This window comes from Cryptotermes secundus, unplaced genomic scaffold (assembly GCF_002891405.2).
Source record: "Cryptotermes secundus unplaced genomic scaffold, Csec_1.0 scaffold5, whole genome shotgun sequence".
NCBI classification, from domain to species: Eukaryota; Metazoa; Arthropoda; class Insecta; order Blattodea; family Kalotermitidae; genus Cryptotermes; species Cryptotermes secundus.
Genome location: NW_019724742.1, coordinates 1,126,787 through 1,139,492, shown reverse-complemented (window position 1 = coordinate 1,139,492; position 12,706 = coordinate 1,126,787). Strand labels below are relative to the sequence as shown.

The 12,706-nt window shown below is 42.2% G+C and overlaps 1 protein-coding gene across 3 annotated transcripts in view; it reads right to left on the bottom strand.

The window, feature by feature from the left end:
• Nucleotides 1-232: 232 nt before the first annotated feature.
• The window catches only part of LOC111862642, a 14,740-nt gene continuing 2,266 nt past the window's right edge, over nucleotides 233-12,706 (bottom strand). The window contains exons 2-4 of one of the 3 annotated variants that reach the window (XM_023848164.2): nucleotides 11,155-11,280; nucleotides 3,108-3,334; nucleotides 233-344 (exon numbers count right to left, since the gene is read on the bottom strand). In XM_023848164.2, the coding sequence (XP_023703932.1) occupies nucleotides 327-344; nucleotides 3,108-3,334; nucleotides 11,155-11,280 (371 nt within the window). In that variant the 3' untranslated portion in view covers nucleotides 233-326. Of the gene's footprint in view, nucleotides 401-3,107; nucleotides 3,335-11,154; nucleotides 11,281-12,706 lie in introns of all 3 variants that reach the window. The other 2 variants (XM_033750787.1, XM_033750788.1) reach the window with 2 other exon arrangements.

Here is a 12,706-nt window from a genome sequence, read left to right as displayed (position 1 = left end):
TTTACTAAGGTTGCTACACCATGTTACCAATTGGACAGAAGGCTAGAGGGACCCATAACTGATCCGTTGCTGAAGAGACAATTCAGTTTGTCTTCCGGCAACTTCACTCCGCATACATCAACTTCAATGGCTGACCTATCCAGACCCGTCTCTATGATACAGTAGACAGTGTTACTCATGCAACCAATTTATTTGAGATCAAAAGTTTACATGTATTGATTTTATATTTTTAGTGGTTTCTCAGTGCACTGTAAAGAGCAGATGAAGGCCTGGGAAACGCTTGGAGGCAGCCGGTTGGTTTGCTGCTATATCGATAGCAAGGGACACTAGCCGGCCTCTTCCGCCTGGAACACAACGGCAATTAGACCAGTCAGTCCCAAGATCTGCGTTTCCATGGATGCTGTAACAAAGACTACATGGAAAATTTCTGTTTTGTATACTTCACTGTTCGTGACATTCGTTTAACATCTGTACGAATCTATTCCATGCTGAAGTTAATCACAGTACTTATATCTTACAGAATAATATACAATATTTTTACTTTTATTTACTTACATATTTAAACAAGAAGTTCTCGGAAGAACTAATCGCCTACTTTCCTTTGATACAATATGGATCGCACAGAAAACGACGCCTACAATATTTCTTCGTTGCCGCGAGAACGATACATTAATTCACTGAAAACCAGATATCGTCATTTATGATTTATTTTGGTATTCGCTTTTCAGCATATTATGAAACATTGCTTACGATCCACGATTGGACCCTGGGCACTACTGCGGGTCTGTCCTTACAGTGTCTTGGCGCGACTTGTACAGCAACAGAGGACTGTGGACTGATGGGCGACTGAATGTGTGGAAGCATTTCGAGGACCTATATCATGTGAGGAGGAACATGGACTGAGGGTGTTTGGGAACAAGGTGTTGAGAATGATTGGACCGAAGAGAGATGAAGTGACAGGAGGTTCATAACTTGTACTCTACTCCAAGTATAATTAGAATGATCAAGTCAATAAGGATGAGGTGGGAAGGGCATGTAGCACGAATGGGAGAGAAAAAGAATGCATATAGGATATTGGTGGGAAAGTCAGAAAGAAAGAGACCACTTGGAAGGCCATGGTGTAGGTAGGTGGACAATATTAAAATGGATCTTAGAGAGATAGAATGGGATGGTATGATTTGGATTGATCTGGCTCAGGATAGGGACCAGTGGAGGGTCTCTTGTGAACACGGTAATGAACCGTCGGGTTCCATAAAATGTTAGGAAATTCCTGAGTAGCTGCAGATTTGACGGTTCCTCAAGAAGGGCTCAGCTCCATAAGTAAGTAAATGTCATGTGATCCACGGCTAGTACAGGGGAAAAGTTGTGCACCAAGTGTCAAATCAGGATTATTTAATGCATCAAATGTGTTACACACTCTCAGTACGAACAGTAACGACACATACGAAAAGTTAACTTGGTGTCCAGAATGACGTGCCACTAAACGGGAAGAAGTAAATGTAATTGGAGAAGCTAAGGATTATAGAAATGTTGAATCTTTTCTATTTTGTTTTGCCATTCAAGTAAGCGAACTTTTTTTGGTCGGGCGCTGTTTGATAGGTTTTGGCATGTTTTGTGGTTCCGTTTTTGCATGGCGATTGCAACAATAGACCCAACTTTCGCCGTGACGGCCATCTGCAAACGAACAACCATATTCATTTCAAACATCTTAATTTAAATTTTCCGCTCCGGGCGCGGAAGATTCGCCATGGCTGGATTCCAGCAGACTGCAAGGCAGCATATTGCCGCCGAATAATTTTCTTTCAAACAGGACAATCAGTACTTCATCTTATATACATTTCAGGACCACAGTACGAACATTTCAATTGCAACAATATTTTTAATTCACTTATCTTAATTTTCAGCTAACATTTTCCAGTAGAGAAGATTACAGGCGAAATACGTCAGCAACACGGACAACGCGGACACACTCCGTGCGTTGCAGGCTTGACGTCCTACTAGAACCATCTGACGGCCCAGAAGAAACTAGAATTTAGTTCCCATACCCTGGTACGTTCAAGAGGTGTGTTAAGACGGGCCAGTTCTTTGTTTCAGAGCTTGCACTCGCCGTTACAAAACTCTTCGTACATATCAGAGGATTTGCTTTCATTGGCCAACGTTTTCAGTGGCACAAGCAAAATGACGTCCAATGGTGCGATGACTAGTGAGTAATGAATGTGAGGGGATGTGGGAGGAAGCGGTCGTGCTAGGCAGTCAGTATATCCTGTGTCCCGTCCGAGATTCGAATCAAGCACATTCCAAATATGAGTCTGCAGCGATACTGCTACACCATCCAGGTAGATATTTGACCGAATTCCTCCATCGGTCTTCTCAGATGCGTGCCGCCCGTTTGCGGTTTGCAAATGCAGTTAACTGTTCTACATTTTGATATCATGCTCAGTATAGATTTTGTTTTGTAATTGTTTCAACCTTCTTCTGCTGCTTCTTCTTTTAGCTTACCAAGGATGTGGCCCCTTGGGACTGTTCCGAGAATCACATTTGATCGGACCGCATTCTCTCCAATCTTCCCTCTTGTTTCTGGACCTATGAGAGAACTCCTTACTGGATGCTGTGCATCTCCCATCCATTCCAATCAATTTCTCAACTGCAGTCTGTTAGCAATCCCTTTTATTTTATGATCCGTCCAAGTGTATGTCCATCCCTTAGGTATGAACGAAACTCATACTAGAGGGCAGGTCGGTGAGGAGGCAGCGCTCTGGAATTGTCTCAGTTCGAACCTCGACTGAGACACCGTCTTTCATGACAAACGTATTCCTTATTTTCTGTCTCTCAACCCAAACGCCGTGAGTACTATCTTCTGGGATATAATGCCACGTAGTCCTTTGAGAGTCAACAGAAGTTTCGCGGGAATATATCACCTCCGTCTTCAGGGTCGAATAATAAGCCGAGCAAGATACCTGCAGGTGGCAGATTCTTCAGTCGTAAAACTCGTAGGCTAGTGATTAAACCGACTGAGCTCATTCGAGGTACGCAAAATCGCAAAAGAACGCATTTTGAATGTATGCGTACTGCGGCTTGGAGAACAGTTTTCCAATTTGCCTACTCACCTCGAGCCGTGCGTTCGCTGCTTGACTGCCGCTTGTGGGTCTGGGGACTTGAGATGACTGATCGGCAAGCAAAGTGGCGCGACTGGCTGTCGGCCGCTTATACCTGTCGAGCCTGTTGATACCAGCGTTTTTATCCCTTTGGAAGATATAGTACGCCACTCTGCTGATGCTGTCTTTATATTCACTTATTCCGGTACTGAAGAAAGCCGGTAGGCCGTACGCGAACCCTGCAAAGTTCAGAATCAGCCGACATCTGTAGCAAATAAAATGTGAAATGCAACGAACGTGTCTTATGAGAACTGTACCAGAACTTAAACGCGACGAGGCTGAGTGAGGGTTTGCCGATCAGGAAGGGACAGCTGCAAGATTCGCTGCGTGGTCTTAGTTTGATCTTAATGCTACTTCAAGAGAGCGTTCTTGTGACCTGGCACCACTACACATACCACAATTTTCCACATCTAGCTTGCAATATTTAGATATTTTATAAACTAAGACTTTGGATTCCGTTTGCAAAATCTGATGTTTCGTCTTTTTATCTCTATTCTTAAAACGTAGTAAAATGTCTTTAAAAAGGAGCTATTTTAAACAGTTAGGCTTATACATTTTGATGAATCAGTGGGGTCACTGGCTGATTTAATGGCACTTTCTCAACTATTGCTGTTGTTTGGCATCAAATAGGTTTGCTGTGAAAGGTGAATTGGGAAGGATTCGCCAGAATATAGCTGTGACTTACTGTAACGTTCTGTGCCAGCTTTGCCCAGATTCAGGAAAAGAGGATCAGGTAGCAGAGACGGTTGTCAGAATGTTCCGAATACGAGGCAGAAGTGCAGACCGCAACACCGCAACGTCCGATGAGGCGCTACGAAGTGTCAAAGTTTATGTTCGTTGCATCTATCAATACCGAATATCTCTCTATATGTCTACAATATGGATACACCCCACGTGACCTATATGAAACACATTAAAATATTTCGTCCCAGAATCGGAAGGAACAGACAATTTAGGACACTTAGACTCAGACAGGAAGATAATACTAAAGTGGATCTTAGACAAAAGTAATGTGCGAGGCAATAGGCTGGATTCAGCTGCCTCAGGACATAGCTCATTGCCGGGCTCTTACAAACATATCAAAGAATATTCGTGCTACATGGAAGGCGGTGGATTTCTCAGCTGTTTGAGGAAAATCTTCGTAAGGAAGCCACCGCTTATGTTCGGCACTCGGAAAATTTGAAAATGTTTAAAGGAATTGTGAATTATCAATGGGAAAACTGGTAAGGTCTGCCTTGGAAATGTCAAAGGCGGAGTTCCTTGGCTGAGTTGTTAAGCATCTTCTGAAAGGAGGTCAGAAAAGTGATTCATTCGGTACATTTCGGAGGAGTTACTTATTGGTAATGAGACTATATTTTTTTTCCTTTGCACTACAGCTCCAGTGGGCCTAGGCCTACCTCCATGAACTTCTCCGTTCACTTCGGTTTTTCTAGATCTTACACGTACGGTAGGACTTCTTGGGCGGGTGATCAGCTCGTCGCAAGGCCTCTACCTGTACACAAAGACAGACAAACGCACACATACAAACTAAACATCCATGACCTGAGTGGGATTCGAACCCACGATCCCGGCTTCCGAGCAGCGAAGACAGTGCATACCTTAGACCGCTCGGCTACCGTGACCGGCAATGAGACTATATGGCGTCTGGGAATTCGAAAGAGACAGTGAACCTATCAGGAAGTACATTGTGGGAAAGAGAGAGAGAGAGAGTCTGGAGGACAGATGTTGCAGTCAGAAAGGAGATTCTCAATGGACTTCCGGGGGAAAATCAATTGGTAATGTTCTGGGCATCAGTCTGTGACATTAGGAATAACTGAGGTGTAAACGGAAGTTGACTACGTAAGCCTCATAAGTGCAATTAATAACTAAGTATAAGCTTGAAGAATGCCGTCTTCTGGGATGTGGCGCCGTGTAGATATTGTGTAAACCGTAATCCGCGAGCAGCTTTTATACCCTGAAGATGGAGGTGATACTTTCCTCCGAAACGTCGGTTTACACAATATCTATACGGCGTCACATCCCAGAAGACGGCATTCTTCATAGTCACCGCCGAGAAAACCTCAAATCTTTCAAGTATAAACATAAGTATTTAAGTGAATACATTTATATAGTGATTACGAATGTTACGTATCGAAGTGTAGCTGAATATATATATAGTATGGGAACCAAACATTGTTCCCATACAAAGTATTTACGCTAAACCGTAGCATCTCGTGAACCCCCTTTCCAAATTACGACACTTTCTGTGTATAACGGGAGATTTTCAGTCTCCTTTACCAAAGCACATGACACTTATACTCTGAGATCTAAGAGCCCATTGCGCAGGCTTCATCAAGTTTACTGGTAATTCATCTAGCCTCAATATATTGCCACGAATATGCACGAGAAGGAAATTTTCGTTGTCAGTACCCGAGAAACAACTGTGACGTTGGCGATGTTGTGTGGGGGACAGTTCTGAAGTTAGGATTTTACGCGTATTACTGCGCCAGTCCGACAGGAAGGGTCCTTCGGTATTTCTTCAAATTTTCATGGAAATAAAAATCGATATACTTTGCGGAGTTTTCACTGCTAATATATGTTTCTAATTAGATTTACTCTGTTTTTCAAAGTATTTTTCGTTGGAAATAAAAAGTAATTTTATTAAAATTTATTGGCCATGAAAACTGTTCATTTTGTTCTCAAGAACTGACATAAAATGTCTTAGATAATACACATCTTAAAATCGTTACTATTCAGGGGCTCAAAAATCATTGTAATATAAGTCAGTACAGCTGGTTTAAAAGATTCCTTATCGAATGTGTCAGACTCTTGTCTCCTGTGACAAATACAGTCTTCCTTTTTCGTAGGCTTTCACATATCTCTAGAGTTTACGTCATGCTTATGCCCCGTTCTTTGATTGCCCTAGATTCACTTCCTTGGAATATTTGGTAATGCTGCTTGATTCATTCATTCCGTTACTCATCAATGGCTCTACAATCCTTTGTTGGGCCCTGGCTTCTACTTCAGTTTCTTAATCTTAGGCGGTCGGTAGGACTCCTTGGACAGATCATCCCGTCGCAAGGGGGCTATCTACACGCAGAACAACACAAACACACAATAAACGCACACACAAACATCCATGCCTTAAGTGAGATTCAAACCCTCGACTCCAGGGTTCGAGTGAGGGAAAACCGTTCATGCCTTAGACCTCGCGGCCACTGTGAATGGTTGGTAATGCTACTGCTTTATTAAATTTCAGCTGTTCCTTTCTTGGTTTAGTTTTCGAAGTTATTTTAAGGGACAGTAGCACACATTCTATCAAATTTATTGGGTTTGTCATTTAAGTCTTTGTCTAAGATGTGTTACGTCACTTCTTCAATAAATCTGGGATATCTCCTGTGATATACTATTGTCGCCAGAGGTTTTAGTCCCAACCGGAAACTTGCTTTTGAAAGCCGTGATTTTTGTGAATACTTTTTCAACGTTTGAGAAAGAAACAAATGTGCAGGAAGGCAGGGAGACCTAACTATGATCTGTATTGCTTTATTTCCTTTGGCTCTTGTAGTGTTGACGTCACGGGTGTTCTTGGCACGATCTCAGTTGCAGAAAATGAGCAACAAGACACAGCACAACACCAAAGAAACACACAGACAGATCGCATTATAATTATAACGTATGTATTTAAAAATAAAGCAGCTGTGAGGGTAGAAGGTACATGGCCACATTATCACACAAATCTTGTACTTTCGTATGAGCAGAGAAAATCTTGATACACTAAATAACTAACAGTTGTCAAAAGATTGGTTAATAAATCTGTTGGTTAGTAGGCTGGTTATTTTGTGTGTGAGCGAATTAATTAATCGATTTGTGAATCAGTCAGCAAGTCAGTTACTTAGGTAGTTCCTCTCTTAATATATAAGGGAGTAGTTAATCTTTTTTTCAGTTAATTTGATGCCCTTTCCGTCAGTTAATCCGTTCATGAGTTAATCATCAATTTAATTAGTCAGTTGGTTAATCAAAACGTCAATGCATGAGTTATCAAGGCATTTCATCATCTAGTCAGTGGGTGAGGCTTGACGCAGCTGGATTGTATGCACATGCCATTTCCTATTGGGGAAGAAACCCGGCGTTAATTGAGTCGGCCTCTGGACTAGGTTGGAGATGACGCGAAAGGAAAACACCCTATCACTCTCGGGAATTGTAAAACTGGTTGTTCAGGCTTGTCAATTTACTCACAAAGTTAGCTCTCTTTTGTTAAATTTTGAATGAATTAAATTTAGTAGAAAATAACTAAATAGCCAACATTTCGCTTGACTTTACGTCTCTGAATCCGAAATATCCCCGTGCTCTTGGAGGCTTTCGTGGAATTCTCATTACAGACCAAACAAATGTGGTGATAAATGTTCAGAATATTTATTCATCTCAACGAGTTTGTTTCCCTTATTCGGGAGCGATAATATGAAATTAAACTAAATTTACAGTAAAAATTCTTGGCTGAGAACTTAACGACTTTTGTCTAGAACACAGAGCTTCGAGGGAAGGAAGATGTAAACACCAAACAGAAAGCCGAAAACGATAGGGATAAAGCACGTCACAGAATACAAATAGCATAACCTGAAAACATGTTGAATTTGTGTTTCATGGCTGTAATCCATTGTAGTACTGAAGAAACTCTTCCTTCTATAGAAAACAATTTTTACTGCAACTACCTGACTTTCTTCCTGTGGATCTCTTATCGAATTAAAATAAGTAAGTAAAAGTAAAGGTATCCCTGTAACAGGCCTTGGAGGCCCACAGGGTTGTGAGATTTTGAGGTTCCCACATTTTCTAGACAATCGACTCATAGATGGCGGCAAGGTTGTCAGCCCTACGCGCCGGCCGCCCTTTACCCCCAAGAATATTCCACGAATATTCCTGGTACTCATTTCTGTTAATGGCTGAATTACATTACAAATATAATGAAGGTAGACACTCATTCTCCGTCCTTTTAAATGTTATGCCTGCTATGCAACCCTGCTCCGTTTTGATACCTTCAACCTCAGTTAACAAACTAGCACTCTGATTGCTAAACAAATAACTCTCTGGTAATAGTACCTTAAGGTTCGACAACGCTAAAGCTCTAAATTGGACACGTTCTGAGCCAATTCCATCCACCTCCCATTATCACAATCTATCTCGATAAGATTCGCCTTCATATTAGCCTTCAGTCTTCTTTCCGGTATTCCAAGACGTTTACCAACCAAAAAACTGTATTCATTCCTTATCATTTCTGTCCCAGCTTATGTCCAGTCTGTTGTAGCCTCCTGGCAATGCAAGGCGACCTGCATGTTGCAGGAAGTTCCTAAGTTGCTGCTAACTGAATATTTTCAAGGAATAGAGTTACTTTTGAGAAGATTAACAGTCTCCCAGCCAGTCAACAAATTTCTCGTATTTCATGGAACTTGAAGGTTCATCGCCGCATATACCAAGAGCCAGCCACTACTGGACTGTATCCTGAGCCAAAAGTTTGCAGTTTACACCCTCACAGACTGTCCTTTCAAGATCCAAGCCCTAAGCTTCACAAGTAATTTCTTCCAAACTTCTGCTCGGCTGCCATAGATAAAACCGGCATATAGTGGCTATGTGAAGTTGCCAAATTGCAACGAATTTAAGCCCCTTCGTGTTTCGGCAATAGAAAACAATAAAGAAACCGTGTACTCAACTTTGGAGTACCCGCATTTTCAAGCTGCTTCCTTTCAATTCCACATGAATTGCTGGTGGCAATATTCATTTACATGAACTACAAGTGCTGAGTCTCAATGCTCATCAGTGCCACACTGAGGGGGATCAGCACGTAAATTATTTGCCCTGTATTAGATTACATTTAGTGGGCGGCCGGCGCGTAAGGCTGACTACCTCACCGCCATCTGTAAGCTGATTGTCTAGAAAATGTGGGAACCTCAACATCTCACAGCCCTATGGTCCTCCACGGCCTGTTACAGGGATGCCTGTACTTTTTTACTTTACAATAGATTTAGTATTACTGATACTCATGGAAAAATGAACACTACATTTTAATTAAACCAATGTATTAATCCCAATAAAGATTTGTAAGCCATGAACAAATTTCCATTCATTTACGTGTAGTAACGTTTGTACTGGACAAATATGAACCAAAATCGATAACGGGTATCAAGTTTCATCAAAATCAGTTGATCAGTTTTGGAGATTAAAGTATTAACCAACTGCTAACACTCTGGAAGCAAGAGAACATGATCCAATCAAATCTCGCGGAGGGCTGGACAAGTCTACACTCTCTATAAACGGAAAGAAACATAAAACTAACCAGACCGGCCAGCATCTATGCGATGGCTGTAGTACCCAGTGCTTGCTTAAGTCACGGGAATGTAAGCAGAATGAACATTTTGCCTATTATGCCAAATTTCGCAGAAGTATTAGTTTTCAGAATGATTTAATTTTTGTTTAATTTTAGAAAACTGGAAAGTACTTAGGAATTTACAAAGAGCTCGGTATGAGACAGTGGCGTTAAGTTTTATTTTAGTCTCTGTGACAGGGTCTGGATTCCACGAAATGGCTGGCAGAAATGTCTCGTATACGAAGAACATGAATCTAATTACCGAGCTCCTTTCTATGCCGTGTCCCTGCACTTTTCATTGTCGCGTTCACCTTTAAAATGTAGAGAGAAAGTTGTCCCAGTACCCCCGTACTACTCAGGATCGCGCCATCGCAACACATGCAGAGCTGGAATTAAGGCTTGCATATTCTTAAACCTCGACATAAGTGGACAACTCATACATTGGTCGCTTTGTCACCCGGAAAACGATCCCCGGCTGTTATTGGATAGGAAGTAGGCTGTATCTCAGAGCCGGGTTAGAAACGGTGACGAAAATACGTGGCACAGTTTCGTAACTAAAGCAGGTGGGAACTATAATAATGCTACACCACACACACACAGGCATATTGCACATGGGCTATATATGTGTTATATATAGTTATAAGGGGGCACTATGGTACAAGCCGGAAGGTCGCGGGTTCAAGTCCCGATGAGGTCATTGGATTTTTTCCAATTGACATTATCCTTTTGGCCGCACTATGACCCTGGGGTCGACTCAGCCTCTAAACGAAATGAGTACCAGGAATATTCTTGGGGGTAAAGGGCGGCCGGCGCGTAAGGCTGACAACCTTGCCGCCATCTATGAGCCGATTGTCTAGAAAATGTAAGGACCTCAACATCTCACAATCCTATGGGCCTCCACGGCCTGTTACAGGGATAGTTTTACTTTTTTTATATAGTTATAAAATGGGAAATAATTTGTGAGGATTGAATGTAGATTGTATTGCCTTACAATCTCGTACATTTTCGCGCTTAAGCATTAGGAGCGAAGCTTTGATCTCTGCTATCGCGAACTTACTCAAATGACTTAATACTGTCAAAAATCTGCGGGAAATTTCACGTGTGTTCTTCTATGGAATTTACACTATAATGGACAATCATGATACAGGAAGGATCACTGAAAGCCTCAATAAGTTTGGAAGATGAAACATGCGGACAGAAGGCCTGATTGACACTTCCGCCTCACAGCAATCCCAATTCGCATGGCAGACTGGGGTGGACGAACGCAACATTATAGCATACAACTTTACCGAGAAGACTGAGCAAAAAGTTAAGTATTTCGGACCGTATAGTTGCACGGAGTTTACAACAGGGAACACTGCGAATATGAAACCGGATTACCGAACACTTCTAGAGGCTTCCAGGGTCCAAGTGTGATGTAACTTATCAATGAGAACGGAAATGAATGGAATGGTCTCCTTGATTGTTGTTCGGAGATCAGCTTGACGCCTGCCTTCGCCATTTTCTTGCTTTGCTCACTCTTGGGCCCTGAAGATGGAGGCTATCTCCGGACTGCACGGCGTCACAACACAGCGTAACATATTCTTCATGCGCACCGCCCTGTGAACCTTAGTTAACGTCGTTGGGTTTGCTTGTCCGGTGCGAGTGGCGCGCAAGTCTGCATACCTGGCCTCGTGGCCGGGACTTGAGGTGCAAGTCTCTCTTCTGTGCTTCTCTTGTAGCAAATCTCCATTTCCTTCAAGAATTCGTCCTCTGTTTCTTCTGCAGCACGTTCCTCGCCAGTATATGGATCTGCACAATAAATTTACAGAATTGTAAACTTTTAAACACTGCTCTCAAAGATGTTCTGTAGGAGAAAGGTTAATTACCAAAACATATCGATTAATCAGTCACTTTAAAATCACCATTAAAGTTCTAAAGATAGCTGACACCAAAGGCTTAAATTAAGTATTTATTAATCTACTTTAATGTCTGTTCTCTTCAGAAAATGGTGGATAGTTCATCTGTCACGCTATGCATTGTTCCCATGGTAACCAAGGTTATAAGATCTATATTTAATGTAACCCCTTGGCATGGTCTGGCCGCTTCGAGTAGCGATTGTGCGGCTGTGAAATAGAAGTCAGCCTGACAGTCTAAATAATTAACATATGGGACTATTGTTATTGTACGGGCGCATATGTAATTTTGAATAATTTTGAAAACGATACCTGACGAATCACTAGAACTAGAAACGTATAATTATTTCATGCAGATACGTTATAAATATTCATTAAAAACTGTGTGTTAAATATTCGTTATAATTCAACAATAACCAATATGGCGACGATTACAAATTTTTAGGTTACATGCTACAAATTTCTTTGGGATATTAGTCTCAAAGACCACTTATACCGAAATACAGAAACTTGTTCAACTATATTTGGAAGGCTGGCTCAACGACATCAGGAAATGTTAACAATTCTCACTCGCATATGGCGGGGGGAGGGGGCCCTGCCCTTTTCAAATAGCTTGTAACATTAGTATTAACCCAAGAGCAGCGAAGCAATTTCAATTTAGAATAATACACAAACCAGGAACGTCGGGGTTTATACAGGTCACCAAGTGCTGAAAGGATAATCATATCTAGGAGGCAACGATGGACTGAACACATTCCTCAGCGGGGAAACAAAGAAATGCACACACAATTTTGGCGGAGAAATATCTTGGCCGGAAATAGACTACGGAAAGGAGAAACGCGGATCGATTCCTGGCAGGAGCAAGGGACTTTGCTCTTCACACAGCTCCCGACCGGCCATTGAACCTACTCATCTTCCTAGTCTAGGGGTACCTGAGGCCCTCTTCGTGGGGGGGGGGGGNATCACTGTCTTGTTCTGCCCCAGGGTGGTGCAGCGCGGGCCCGTTCGTGGGGGGGGGGGGGGTAAATCGGCAGGGTCGTGAATCTCACAACTCGCCTACTCTAGTGCACAGGTAAAAAATTATGGAAATATACCTCCACTCCCCACACTCCTTCATGCCAGCTTAATTACACAGTAAATTACAGGGACAGACGTAAGACAGGAGGATAATATTAAGATGAATCTTAGAGAATTGTGTCGTGGGAATATGAGGTGAATGCTACTGCCTACGGGTCGGCTCTAATGAAGGGCTTGTTTATCAGCGGGGTTGAATAAGCGACTTCCACTATCAGAGTTTCTTTTTAATTCGTTTAGTGGTGGGG